This window comes from Plecotus auritus, assembly GCF_963455305.1.
Source record: "Plecotus auritus genome assembly, chromosome: 6".
NCBI classification, from domain to species: Eukaryota; Metazoa; Chordata; class Mammalia; order Chiroptera; family Vespertilionidae; genus Plecotus; species Plecotus auritus.
Window position 1 is genome coordinate 30,383,522 of NC_137773.1, and position 15,080 is coordinate 30,398,601.

Genomic DNA, 15,080 nt, shown 5'->3' on the forward strand with positions numbered 1-15,080 from the left:
CTATCCACTGAGCCAAATCGGTTTCGGCATCAGGCTGATTTTTTTTTTCTCATATCTGACAGTACAGAGACAAGCTGAATGACTGAAGAGGTTTGGCCTGCTCTACATACATCTCAATTTAGTAGCACAAACTAAGCAATTTGTTAAAATGCTTAAAACCGTGCACGAAATCTGCGTGTCTTGTTGTGTCTGGAAGGATGTGGAGAAGTAGTTCAGACCTGATAGATCACATGGGGTACGCAGACTGAATCGTACTCTGGGATATTTCCAGAGTTACTAGCCGAGAAGAAAGGAAGAAGCCTGCCTACCCAACTCATGCGGCGCAGGCGCAGAAGGAAGGCGGGAAATACTCAAATCTCCAAGGCGCGCCCTTCCCCCACACACTTTCCGGCTTTCTCCAGCGCGCAGGCGCAGAGAGTGAGCCAAGATGGCGGCGCCCGTGGATCTGGAGTTGAAGAAGGTAAGAAAGCGTCTTGAGGAGGCTGAGGCTTCTCTTTGGTAGCTAAGGGAACTGTGGACAAGAATATTGAGGAGACTTGAGTCTTGCGGAAGGAAAGAGGCCCCAGGGAACTGGGGGGTGATATCGCAGAATCCTAAAACGGGAGCGGGTCTCCTTAGGTTGGAGTGGGGGGCGAGCGGCTTTTGCTGGAGAAGGGCCGGCTGGGCCGGGTTTGGTTAAGTCTGGTGGGCGGATAACTGGCTTGTCCTGTCGTCTCTTGTTCCGGCCTGTGCTTTTAGGCCTCTTATTCCACCCCAAACTTGGAAAGGTTGCACTACAGTTCAGAGTTAGATATGCTCATAGCAATGCTCATCTCAGGGCTTTGGCTCCCCTCCCCCCACCGTTTTTGCAGGAGTTGTCGAAGAAACAAGTCCCGTGAAGTTTTCTAAATAAAATTGATATCGGAAGAAATTAGGTTTATCTCTTCAATTGCTTATAAATGTATTGTCATTCAGAAACGTTTTCACCACCAGTTGTCAGGATTCTAACATCTCTACTGATCCCAAATCACATTTTTTGGGGGTGGGAGGGGTGTAGGAGGGGGACGGGGATTGAAAAGAATCCTAGGCTTCATCTACTTTAAACCTATGCTTTTCTAGAAAAGGAAACGGAGTTCCAGAAAAGACTCAGTCAAAGGTTGGGGCTCAAATCCAGTATCCCCTGCCTACACCACACCTTTTGTCTATTAGTTTAGGTTTTGAGAAGAACAAATTTTACTTAAGACTGCCTTCTGGTCAATCTGTGCATAAGCAGTAGGACAGCTGAAATAGCTGTAGATCCTAAACATTGAAGTTGTTACTGCTGTGAGGATTTATGTGTGTATCTTTTTGTCATTCTTGTCTTGAAACTTGCAAAATTAGTCCTTAGGTGGTATTCTCTTACGCTGTAGTATCTCAGCTTTAACAATATACTAGTTTCCTTAGCAAACTGTGTACCAAACAATCAGGTAGTACCTGTAATTTTGCATGCAAAACAAGATTCATTTTAAGAATGCTTAAAGCGTTCTAAAAGTTTATCTTTTTTATTATGTTAAAGATTCAAATTTAAGTCAGGGTTTATTAAAGAGCTAGCAATAGCATACAGCTGTGAATAGACTCGCCTCCCAGTATTTGAATTTGTTGCTAAGAAACCTGTGGGCAATGAATGCAAACTAAGAAAATGATTTCGGCCTTAAATTGGATAGTTTTGACCATCAATTAAATTAACTAAAGACACGTTTAAAAATTTTTACTTCTAATATAAATTATTATTATTTTTGCCTGAAGACTAATAGGACATTTCAGGCTCCTCCCTTCCTCCCAAATAAATATTTTGAATCCTTACTGGTAGGTGAGGATCAAGTCAGAATAAAAGTTAAGTAGTAGCCTTTGCCATGTATTGCAGTCACAAATGTTATTATTAAAGCATAAATTTGACAGCATGTGACAGTCATTCCAGGCACTTCAACAAGAGTATTCATGAACTGTGTTTATCTTTGAGTTAAGTGTACATAAGGGTCAAATTTGGCTTGGTCTATGCATATGAAGATCATGATGCAATTCTAATACCAATGTGTTTTTTTCTTTTTCTTGAAAATATTTATATTCTGGATATTACTGTAGACAAGAGAGTAAAAAAATTCCTGAACTGGAGGTCGGAAGAAATGGATTTAAGTACCTGCCTTTCCTCCCAATAGTTGTTCAACCCTTTGCAAGCACTTAACTCTATCATATTTACTTAATTTATAAACTGTTATGATGAAACTGCCACCCTAACTCATAGGATTTGAGAGGAGTAAATGAGATATTTATTATATCCCTCAGTGTTCTCATTTTATTAATATACTTACATTAATATTTGAAACAAATGTGGGAAAGTGCTTTGAAACCTAGTTGAGTAATACAAATGCAGAGAGTTGTTCCATTTATAGTTCTTGTTTTGAATCTCTGGGTTTCATCCTCTGACCACATTTATTACTTTTATTACTCCTTGAGCACCTGCTACTTGATATGGCTACTATTTAATATGCATTTATTTCTGCTTCAAAAAAAAATTCCATATTCTGAGGACAGGGTAAATTCAGTAGTTAACCTGGTGGCTTGACTGATTACAATTATACTAACTTTTATTGATGTTTGGTTTAGTAAATTTCATAGCTCTGCCTCTGGTTAGTATGCTTTATTTTAACATATTTGGATTTGACTTAAATGTTTCCTGTAAAATATTTCACCTACTAAATCAAGGACTTGTTTTTATTAGGCCTTCACAGAGCTTCAAGCTAAAGTTATTGACACTCAACAGAAGGTGAAGCTTGCAGACATACAGATTGAACAGCTAAACAGAACGAAAAAGCATGCCCATCTTACAGATACAGAGATTATGACTTTGGTAGACGAGACTAACATGTATGAAGGTGTAGGAAGAATGTAAGTAAGATATATCCTTAAGGGGGTCATCTTGGGATATGTTTTGTCTGAAATAAATCATAAAAGTTGTTCATTTTAAAACGGGTTGAAGTTTCACAGTAGCTCTAATACCTTATTTTTTAAAAATGAGAAACCGAATCCCAGATAGATGTGTTGAATTTAATTTTTTTCCCTTCAAATTGTAAGAGAAAGTTTATTTAGAAAATCATAGAGGTAGAAGAAGTGAGCTGTAGGAGAAATGGGCTCAGGAAACAAGATACAGAGGCAGAAGAAAGGCTCTTGATGCTTAGAAGAGAGAAAGGTAAAGCTACTATGCCTGGGAGAGGGGATGGAGAAGATGGGGCCAGATGTGTTTAATTTTAGACTTTGAAGTACGTTTCTTAAATATTTCCTTCCTCTCTACATTGGATGCTTAAAAGTGTGTAACTTCAATGATAAAAATATGATTTGTCATGAAAAGATGTTCATAGTAATTTTGTGTGTGAAGATTTATTTAAGTAGTTGTAGTTTTAACTTCCCCTTCCCTACCTAATTTGTGAGGAGTCGTACAAATCATCTTTTAGATGTCTGACCAGTGTCCTAAAATAAAAATATTAAGTTAAATATTCAGTTGTCATTTATATGCACTTGTTCTGTCATACATGAGAAATCTAGTAAACCAATTTATGTTTTGTTTGTTCTAATTGTTATGTGATTAACATCTAATAGCACTTCACTTTTTTCTTTTAAAACATATATTACCTTTTTGAGAGAGAGCAATAAGTAAGGAATGGAAAAGCCCTTAACTACAGGTCACATTCCATTACAATGAGCTAAAAGGAGAGGACTGGTTTGGGGGCGGGGGGGGGGGGGGCGCTAGTGTTGAGATACAGGAGGAGGGTTCTTCTGGAATTTAGTCTTGACTATTACTTAGTAAGTGGACCATTACTTTAAGTTTGGAGAGCTTTTAGTTGGAATGGAATTTGACCTCAGTCTTGGGATGACTTATTTTGTGATTGATTTGAAGGAAGCATAACATGTGTAACATTTAGCAGTGGCTTTGGAATGACATCATGAGAAGTAGACTCTGCTCCTGACTAGCTAGCTAGTCTATATCTTTCTGGAAAAGAGATAGATTATGATAAACTGTTGACTAGATTTGCTTGATCAGAATAAATAATACGCCACAAATAAATTTTGTCTCCGGAGTTTATATTTTTCATTTTAGCTTGTTTTAAGAGGAAGAGAATCCCAATTTGAGAGTTTATTACTGGGACACAAAAGAATTGGGTTGAGAACAAAGTAGTGCCCTTGAATATGTGTCTATGTAGTATGAAGTGAATTGTTGGCATTCATGACAGGATAATTTTATCCTTAATGTGAATATCCTTAAGTCTTAAAACAGTAATGCTAGCTTTTCTAGCATGGTTGTTAACATGTTGTCCTTGGATTTCACATCACTACATTAGCCTGTTTGCAACAGCTAAAGAATCTTTTTCCAAAATAGAAAAACTCTTTGACTATCTTTGGCCTTTGAGTTACTATGAAGCTTTTATTTTTAATTAGAATAATTTCATTTATTAAACATTCTGCACAAGTGATATGAGTGTTGCTTTTTTTTTTGCATACTGCCCAAAGTGCTACAAATAGATTGCATTCCACATAAAGAATCTTAGAGTTTAAAGGCTGGGATATGAATTAGTTAATGGTAGGACAGTAATATTTCCAGAAGATTTGTTTCATATTATTTATGTTTTTAAAAAGAAATATGTAGTTTTAAATGTTTGGATAAAGTGGAACTCCTATATGGTTTCAGACACTGGTTTTAAATTTGACTTTTGTGCTTTCTGTATCTCACTGTGAGTGTGCATTTGACCCTACATTGTAGGGGCATGTAAGGTGAATAGTGTTTGTTGGTTGGCTAGAATATTAGTGCCCTCAGGAAGAAAAGACTTGCTGAGTATTAGTCTGGTCATGAGGACGTTCTCTTTCTTGATGCTAAACCTGAAATATCTATTTCTGAATTTATAGTCTTGGGTAATCTTGAGTATCATTGTGATTCATTTCTTTAATTCTAGTCTTTAGCTTATGTTGTCTTATCTTTTCCTTTTTGAGTATTATTTGGGAATTCTAAATAGAATACTAATTTTTCTCAAATTGTTTTGAAACCATGGATTCTAAAATCTAAAACACTCCATTTATTTTTGTTTTAGAACAGGGGTGGGCAAACTTTTTGACTCAAGGGCCACAATGGGTTCTTAAACTGGGCCGGAGGGCCGGAACAAAAGCATGGATGGAGTGTTTGTGTGAACTAATATAAATTCAAAGTAAAGGAGTGGAGGGGAGAGCAAGAGAACCGGATAGAACAGCCGGATCCGGCCGCGGGCCGTAGTTTGCCCAAGGCTGTTTTAGAACCTGCAGTAGTTTTTTGCCATCGCTGAAATTCAGGCCTCATTAATCTTTCCTAGACTATTGCAATAGCATATTAACTGTTCTTTATGCCTTTATTCTATCTGTCCAAATGCATTGTTTACACATCTGCCAGAATTGATCACGTCAATATTCTTCATAAAATCCTTTGTTCATCCTCTGTTGTCCACAGGATAAAATTTAAACTCCTTACCTAGCATCATAGTCATTCATAATCTGTCCTTTATTTATTCTTCTAGTCTCAAGTCCTACCATTTTCTATTCCTAGACTCAGGATAGTTCGTAAATTTCATCACATGGACTTTGTTCCTTCCATTGGTTTTGGGTTATCTGTTGAGAAGGAGTTTGAGTCTCAAATAGACTTTAAACATGTTTTAATTGATTAGTGATGCCTGTCATGTAGTAGCATGTGAATCAGAAATTGTTATTCTTAGCCTTGCCACATGGGCTTCCTTACACATGCCATGTTTTGTGATTTCTTGCTTTTGCTCATTCTGTCCTTGGCCTGCGATATTCTACTTTCCCTTGTAAAATTCTCATCCTTTAAGACATAACTTAGGTTTTCTGAAGATTTTTTCCTTTCTGGCAGACTTAATTACATATCTGGGGTGGTACCAGGGCTTTTGTTCCTATAGCTACTAGAACACACACATACACAGAATGAGAGAGAGAGAGATTGAGATTTATTTTACTGATTGATTTAAAAAAATGTTTTTACTGGTATTGATTTTAGAGAGCGAGGAAGGGAGAGGGAGAGAGCGATAGAAACATCGAGAGAGAAATGAGCCCACTACCTGGATATGTGCCCTAATGGGAATTGAATCAGCCACCTCTTGGTGTATAAGTTGACTGCTCAATCACTGAGCCACACCCGCTGGGCTGATTGATTTTTATTGATTTCAGAGAGGAAGGGAAAGGGAGAGAGAGACAGAAATATCAGTGATGCGAGAAAGATAATCGATTGGCCGCTTCCTGCATGCCCTCTAATGGGGGTTGAGCCCGCAACCCTGGCATGTGCCCTGACTGGGAATTGAACTGGGACTTCCTGGTTCGATGCTCAACCACTGAGCTACACCAGCTAGTTTCCCCAACTAGGTTGTCATTTCTGTGAGACCATTTACATACATATTTATCTTTGTTTCTTTAGTTCTCAGCATAATGTCTGGCACCAAATAGATATGAAATGTGTGTTGATTTGAGTTGAATAGGATTCTTTTGCCTAAAATAACTGCATTTTCTTTTGGCTTTTTAGAAAGAATATATGTTTAGAAAGTGACAGACTTAGAATTAGAGTTTGTTATTGTTTTAATATTATGATTCAATAAAGATGAAATTATAAAAGTAACATATTTTGACTGTCAGAGGAATTTTGAACAAAATTATGTCATTTGATCTGACAGGATTAATTCTTTATTAAATTGTTGAGAAGGTTGACTAATTCTAAATACCAATCAATTGCAGAGATATTCAGTCAGAACTGACAATATAGAAAAATGCAAGCCTTTGAAACTAAACTGAGGGCAGTATAGCCCTTGGAGAATAAAGGCTATTCTATGCAGAACAATATCAATATAATTGTATCTGTTTTACCTTTTTCATCTTCACATAGGATGAAAGTCATTTTTCTTTTTAGGGAATGTATTTAATTTACCAAATCATTGCAAGCCCTGTGCCTTTCAAGTCACAAATATGGAGAATTTGGTAGAGTTAAATACCTGTTATATATGGCTATTTTGGACTTAAAACAAGGAAAATCAAGCTTGCAGGGTAAGAGATGATGAATTGCTATATACTGTAAGCTCTGGGTATTTGTTGCTCAAAGCTATATTCCATCTAGTCTCGTGGCATGTTGCCAGCACATTTTAGTTCTGTTACTTCATATTCTTTGGAGAGGCTGTTATGTAGCCTGATACTACTACCACCAATTTCTAGTTTTACTCCTTAAGCTGTTTGTGAGCTGACCTCACCAGACTGCTTTGAGAACTATGATGAAAGTTACAACTGTGGAATGATCTGTCTGAATAGTTGGAAGTGTTTGTCTTTGCATCTTTCTAGCATACAAGGAGGGAATCAAATAAATACTAGATGTCAAATAAATGTTACATGAATGTTTCTTGTATTTATTTTTTCAGAATAAGAACCAGTTTCTAATGGTATATGGTAGTTTTCTTCCTTTGTACTTTGCATAGAAGTACAGTTAGTTTTTTTTAAATAAGAATTACATTTGAAAGTACACATAAAAGACATTTAACCATGCTAGTGTTTGAAAAGATCATTAGGATAAATGTTAAACTTATTTTTATTAACAATAGTTATAACCCTGACCCTGATTTGATGTCAGGTCTGTTATCCTATTATTCTAATCTCCTTTTGCTTGAGGGTTATATAAATAACATTTCTTCTTTCCAAAAGAGACAAATTAAGCTTTTTATTTTTTTTAATATGGGAGGAACTTGAGTAGATTAGCCTTTGAAAAGAATGATTAGTGTCTTTTTAAAACTTGAACCTAACCAGAAATAACTTTGTGCCATATTTAAACTAATTTAGAGGTATGCCACCATTCTGTGGGTATTTTTTTACGTTTAAGGAACTAAGAATGAACAATGGTATAAATCTACCAACTAGATAAGTGTCTAGCAATGCAGAAATTGCTGTTTGGGAGCGGTGTTGCTATTTCTACTTGTTGAAGTAATTTGATGGTTGATCTCTAATGGTTAAAAGATCCAAAGTGTTAAGACTTAAGATATATGTGGCACAGGTAGAAAGTGAAAACAGTAGGTTTATTCCTGATAGGTAGTAATATAAAAAAATACCTAAATAGTTGAGTAACTTTTCAACTAATTAGGATGTAGAAATCTGAACTGTCCATGACAGGTTGGTTGAACTGCCCTTTGTTTAAAATGTTATGCTGGTTTTGTAGTAATTTCAGTTGTAAGTTTGGATGTTGACCTGTAATTTGAACCATGACATTTGATAAAACCGGGATGAAATTTTTGCAGTTTCTCTAAGTTTAGTTATGTTAAATATTAATAGAAAGGGATATAGTCATGCTGCCTCAAGTTTTCCAACTGTTTTACAATTTCGTGTAGCTGTAGAGTTGGTATTCCAATTAATTTGAGGTAATTTTGAATCTGAAGAAGTAGTTGTATTATATTTGATTCCTATAAGATTAAGAAATAAACTATAAGTCATGGTGTAGTAAATATTGTTGATAAATATTGTTGGTATTATAGTAAAAATAGTTTATATTGTTGTTCTCACTGGAATCAAGTTTGGTTATTTTTAGTGCTTACTAGAGGAGAAAAAAATCATGTGTAGGTTACTTTTGATGTGAGAGCACATTGCAAATTCATAAGCTCTTTTTATGCTCTCTTTAAAGATATTAATCTGTGTTTTAGAGTAGAGAAAATATAAGCAAAGATAAAATAATTTTCAAATGTAAGAAGGAATTTTTTAGTTCTTTTTTAGGTTTTATTTTAAAGGAAGAGGAGTTCTTGATGTTGAGCTGCTTTTACTAATAGACTATGACCCACCCTTCATGTGTTTTTATACAGAGCCATTTAAAGTCATAGCTTTCATTGCTCAGAGTTTGAAGGGAAAAAAAACACAACTTTTCCTGTTGTGCAAGGAAAAATGACTTCAGTTTTGTTGATGTTGAGTATGTATATAACCCAGATGGGCACACTCTCCTCTTCCACAGATGTGGAACTCTAGGGAGAGGAGATTTTTGAGTAATATACTTAATTTCCTTAAGTGTCAGTGATCTAAAAACTTGGTGTTCATTATAACTCTGCTGTACTGCTGTGTGGAATGACATCACTGTTTTTATGCCAAGGGAAGTTAACAAACATTTGCGTAGGAATTACATAGCCATGTTTCTTTTGCAGATACTTGAAATAATTCCTTCCCTTCTTCCCCTCCCATGTCCTCCAGGGTCCAAACCATCTCTGAAACACAGGAAAGTAATTTTGAAAAGGTTATGCTAATTAGAAGTCTATTGTACAAAAGGACAAAGAAGGTTGTTAGACTTACCTTGGGATGTACAAACATGCTACAATTTTTTATTTAATGTGTCCTTGTAGGTTACTTATTTTAGGCCTAAACTTGTTTTAAAAAAGGTAAATGTAATTGATTCATTTAGTTACTTGGAGGACTTTGCTTTTGCATTTCCTGATATCATAAGGCCTGAACTTTTTTTAAACTGACAAAGGATTAAACAAAATCTACTTTTGTTGCATGAAAGTAGCATTTCTTCAACAACACAAGAGGATACTACAGTGTTTTTGGTGATAAGCAAGAATTAATGTAGTAAACTGATGGAAGAGTGAAAAGTACCATTACCTTTGTTGTTCCTACGTAAATAAAAATAAAGGCAGCAATAATATTGAGCTTTGCTACTTTGTCATTGGAGAATTATGTACTGTAACTGACTTAGCGCTAGCTGAATTTTTCTGAAATGAAAAATAGTAAATTTTAAGCTATACCAAGAATTTTCTGATTTTAGCTGCTAATTTTCTTATAGTGGCAGATTTAGGAACAATTTGCTATCTAATTTGTTTGAGAGAGGACTGAAGTGTTCATGTCAAGGAATATATCTGCTTAATGAAACTGCCAAAAAGCTCAGAAAAAATATTTTGACCTAGAAGCTTTGAGTCAGTCTATATATGAACACACACTTGATAATGACTTATTTTAGTATTCTTTTCTTATATCAGGAATTGCTGTGAACTGCAAATATTCTTTGCCCGGATGGAATAATTAGGATTACAGTGTGTTGAATGCACCATTAGTGCCTGTGGCTTTGTGAAGAATGTATGCTCAATTTGTTTTTAGAATTTAAGTTTGAATGGACATATCTTGGAGAATATTTCATTGTCCTGGCCAGGAACTCTCATTACTAACTCTTGTTCTCATGAAAATGAATTGTACCTTGAAATGGACCAGATTATCTGAAGAAGCTATTCCTTTGGCTTTGACAGAGGACTTGAAATGTTCTCACATCAAAATTTTTGCAGTAGCAGGAGCCCAGAATTAAAAGTGTATCTTTAAATAGATAAGAACATGACTGCCGTAAGCTGAGCCTTTTACATTGTTTAGCTCAGGGTAAAAAGATTTGGATCACAATATGCATCCTGTATGTGTGCCTTGGATCGAATCTTTTGCATTTGTGCCAAATATATTTACATTTTTCTGTGACTTTCTACATTTGTATGAGGAGCCTTCTGTTCTGTTTGTGTCCTTCAGTACTCATTGGGTAGTAATCTTTTACTATCCAAGGGTTATATTTTATTGTGTTACATTTTAACCTACTAGTGAAATAAAGATCACATCTTGGAAAAAGTTGTAGCACAGCTTGATGCTTAAATGTGGAAATGTTTGGGGTTTGATGAGGCCAGAGTAAAAGTGGTAAACATCAGAGGTGATTATTTACCAGAATACTTAGAATACCAAATAGTGACCAAAAATAAGCATCATGTTTAAAATAGGTTAACATACTACTGCTTCCATTTCAGGAGTAACAGTTTGACTTAAAAATACACAGTGATTTTTAATTAGTACAGATTGAACCTAGTAGTGTGAGTTACTCATTCAGAACAAAGCATGTTTACATGGGATTGTGTTCCTGACGGGAATAAAGACAGTGAATTCTCAGTCCTCATCTCATTTGACCTATCAGTAGTGTTTAGTCTTGTTGATCTTTCCTTCTTGAAGCACTTGGCTTCCAGGATATCACCTGTTGATTTTCCTTCTATTTCACTGGCCAGTCCTATTCACTCTCCTTTTTCTGTTTCCTTTTCTTTCCCATTTCCAAATATTAGATTGATTTTGGACTGAGCCTTTGGATTTTTTCTGTTCTCTTTATCTGTACTCAGTCTGTTAGGGACCTCATCCAGGCTTATCTCTTTAAATGCCTTTTTATGTACTGACAACTCCTCAAATGTTTGTCTTTAGACCCCTTCCCTAAACTCCAAACTTGTATATCCACCTGCCTGTTTTACATTTCCATTTGATGGTCTAACATGCTTCTTAAAAATAACTTGACTTAAATAAAATTGTCACTGTTTACAATAAATGAGTTAGGCCCTGGCCATGTGACTCTGTTTAGTATTGTTTCAATGCACCTAAGGGTTGCTGGTTCGGATTGCCAGTCAAGGCATAAGCCCAGTTTGCAGGTTTAAGACCCTGTCCCGGTGTGTGTGGGAGGCAACTGATCCATGTTTTTCTCTCACATCAGTGTCCTCCCCACTTCCTCTCTTTAAAAATCAATAAAAAGTAAAGTAAACATATTCTCAAAAAATGAAAAAAAAAGTACAGTCGGATGAGTTCTGACAAATGTAACAATATAGAACATTTTTGTCACCCTAAAAAGTTCCTTGCTTCTTCCAAGTCAATTCTCTCCTCTCCCAAATCCTGTTGTAAGCAATTGATAATCTGATTTCTATCACTGTTGATTAATTTTAGAATTTCATATGGACTATATATAAATGGAATCATTATAGTATATACCAGAGGTGGGCAAACTTTTTGACTCGAGGGCCACAATGGGTTCTTAAACTGGACCGTAGGGCCGGAACAAAAGCATGGATGGAGTGTTTGTGTGAACTAATATAAATTCAAAGTAAAGGAGTGGAGGGGAGAGCAAGAGAACCGGATAGAACAGCCAAATCTGGCCCTCGGGCCGTAGTTTGCCCACGGCTGGTATATACCCTTTTGTTTTTCTTTCATTAAGCATAATTTATCCATGTTGTGTATATCAGGCCTCCTCACTGTAGGTAGAGCTTCAATTCCATTTATTTCAGTACCCTTGCTTCTGCCCCCTTCCTTCTGCTTGCCAGCTTCAACTTCAAGTTGGGTGAAGGATTTCATTATGAGGTGACGACATCCAGAATTAGGAAGTACTATGTTTTCTGTGTCATTTTTGTTAGGGTCAAAGAAATGTTTCCCAGAAGTCTCCAAAAGGGTGACCTCTCACATTTCATGACAGGAACTGAGCCACATACTTGGGCTTATGTCTTGGGGGATGGGACTGCCATGATTGGGAAAGACCAGTCAAGATTTACCCCAGGATTCACTTCCCTGAGTCATTTGGGAAAGTGGAGGGTACACAAACAAAATTGGGGCTCTATTAACAAGGAAGACTGGATATGGAGTTGCTAACCATTAGTGTCTGCTAAAAATTATCCACAGCAATCAATACAGTGACCAACAGTTGAAGCCTGGCTACATGAAAACTGTTGGTAATAAGAATGAATTAGGGAGAGTTTTATGAGGGAGTACAGGTAGGGAGCTATTGAAGTCATTCAGTTGTGTATTAAAAGGGCATAAATTAAGGTGTCAGAAGTGGAATGCAGAGGAAGTCTGTATGAAAGAAAGTGATGAGTCAGTGATAAATTGGGAATGTAGGGGACGAGGAGGATACCTGTAGCTTTGGGACTTAATTGAGTAGGAAAGTGGTGATATCATTGATAGAAGCTGAAGTTGAGATGGGGAAACTGCTTGATAGGGAATGTTGGTATCTACACTAATAAAAGAGTAAGATGCAAATTGACCGTACCTTTGCGACGCCCACCAGTCAATCAGGAGTGAGTATGCAAATCAACCCAACAAAGACGGAGGGTTAATTTGCATATGCAGGCGCCGAGCAGCCGGGGGCAGGTGTTCCGCACTGCCTCAGCCCCTCCGGGCCTCTGGGAAGTGTGGGAAGGCAGAAAGGCGACTCCAGGCCAGAACGAAAAGGCAGCTCTGGCCACCGCGAAGGCGGTGCCAGCAGCCAGGGGAAGGAAGGCCCATTCTTGCACGAATCTTTGTGTAGTGGGCCTCTAGTGGGTAGATAAAATGAGTTAAATTTGGGACATGTTGAATTTGAGGAGATGTGGACCTTACAAGTAATAGGGTTGGTACTATTCTGAGGGTCATTAGTCAGGTTGAAGCCTTGAAAATAAATGAGTTCTTTGGGGGACTTTGGGTAGAGATAGTTTAGCTGAGAGCCTTGCATAATGTTTGCAATAGGAGCCCTGGAAGAGAAAAGGCAGGTTGGGTTTAAGACTTAACAGTACTGTAGTTGATGAGGTGTTCCTGGACAGCTCCCTGAGTCAGTTGGAGAGGGCTGTCCCCAGCCTCCATCTTTGTCTTCTCATATAAATGGATTTATATGAGAGACCTTGACTGTGCTGTGAAAAGCCAATTTATTAAAGCAATTAAAGCATGTACCTTTATTGAAAAAGCAAAGCAAGCAAACCTGTATATCTGGCTTATGAAGTGCAGACGGGCTCTCAGCTAATCTGAAGAGCCAGTTGGGTGGGGGTCCGAGGTGGTATATACCCTCCTGTCTATAGGTCCCAAAATTCCTCTGCTGAATACTGGGGTACAGATTAATTTTCAAGGTCCCCTTTTTTACTTTGTTGTGGCCTTCCCAGAATTCATGAGAAGCACCTGGCAACTTTATCTTGCCAAGCTTTGAGACTGCTGGCTTCTCTGCTTAGGGAGTAAAACTGCCCCTTTTTTTTCATTTCCCCTTTACCCCTACCTTTCTACATTCTCTCATTATGGAGGTTTTTAACCATTTGCTCTTAAGTGTCCTTGGCTGGGGAAGATAATGGCTTGTTAGATACAAGCTGGCTGCAAATTGCCCTCACTATGTGGCCTTGTTTTAACTTTCCTGTCTCAGTTTCCTTATTCCTCCTGTTAACAATACTATTGTTGTTGGAAAAGATGCTTGATATGATTTTAATCTTCTAATTTAGTAAGACTTGTTTTGTGGCCTAACATATGATTTATCCTGGAAAATGTTCCATGTGCAGTTGAGGGGAATGGTGAAGTGGATGTATCCATTGAGTTCACAAGTGGATGGATGTGTGTGCTAGGGTCATTGGTCTCTTAACTTCAAGTTCCCGCTCAGGTCTGGCCTTTCCTGCCTCTGGTGAGTGCTCCTCGCCCATTGGGGCTATCATAGCACTTGCACTTTCAGAGCTCTGCACAGTTCCTGCTTGCTGCAGCTCTGCCTGTCTCTGTGTCGTGTTCCTTTATTTTTTAAAATGTTTTTATTGATTTGAGAGAGAGAGAATGAGAGAGAGAAAGAGAGAGAGAGAATGAGAGAAACAGAAACATCGTTGTGAGAGAGAAACATTGATCGATCGCCTCTCATACACACCGTATGCACCCTGACCAGGGATCGAACCCACAACCTGGACATGTTCCCTGACCAGGAATCAACCAGTGACCTTTTGGTGCATGGGGCGACGCTCAACTATCTGAGCCACACTGGCCAGGGCTCATTTTCCTTTCTGACTTCTCTGACTGTGCCTCCTCATTGCCTTTCATTTTTCTCTTCCGCCTCTTGTTTCCCCGGCTTTCTTCACGTTTTACCTCATATCTGCCACGGCGTGCCTCAGTTATCTGTCTTTTGTATTATTGCCATTCTAATGGGTATGATTTTGCTTTTACTTCGAACCTATCTATGTTGTTTTATTAAAAGTGGATTTCTCGATGATGGCATATAGTTGGGTCATGCTTTTAAATTCAGTCGGACAACCTTTACCTTTTTATTGATATGTTTAGATCATTTATCTTTCAAGTAATTATTGCTGTGATTGGCTTTAAATCTACCTTAATACTTGTTTTCTATTTGTCTCATTTGTTCTTGAGTCCTTTCCCCCTCTTTTTTGTGTTCTTTTAGATTATTTTTTATGATCCTATTTTACCTTTACTTTTGGCTTATTAGTCCTAGTAAAAAATTTTTTTTAGTTATTGTCCTATTTTTTACAATG

The 15,080-nt window shown here is 37.3% G+C and overlaps 1 protein-coding gene across 3 annotated transcripts in view; it reads left to right on the forward strand.

The window, feature by feature from the left end:
• Nucleotides 1–378: 378 nt before the first annotated feature.
• PFDN1 (prefoldin subunit 1) overlaps nucleotides 379–15,080 on the forward strand; it is an 89,080-nt gene continuing 74,378 nt past the window's right edge. For 2 of the 3 annotated variants that reach the window (XR_013960840.1, XR_013960841.1), the window contains exons 1-2: nucleotides 399–460; nucleotides 2,738–2,904. Coding sequence is in view for 1 of the 3 variants with exons in the window: in XM_080672990.1 (XP_080529116.1) it covers nucleotides 428–460; nucleotides 2,738–2,904 (200 nt within the window). In the remaining 2 variants the exon portion in view is untranslated. Of the gene's footprint in view, nucleotides 461–2,737; nucleotides 2,905–15,080 lie in introns of all 3 variants that reach the window. The other variant, XM_080672990.1, reaches the window with a different exon arrangement.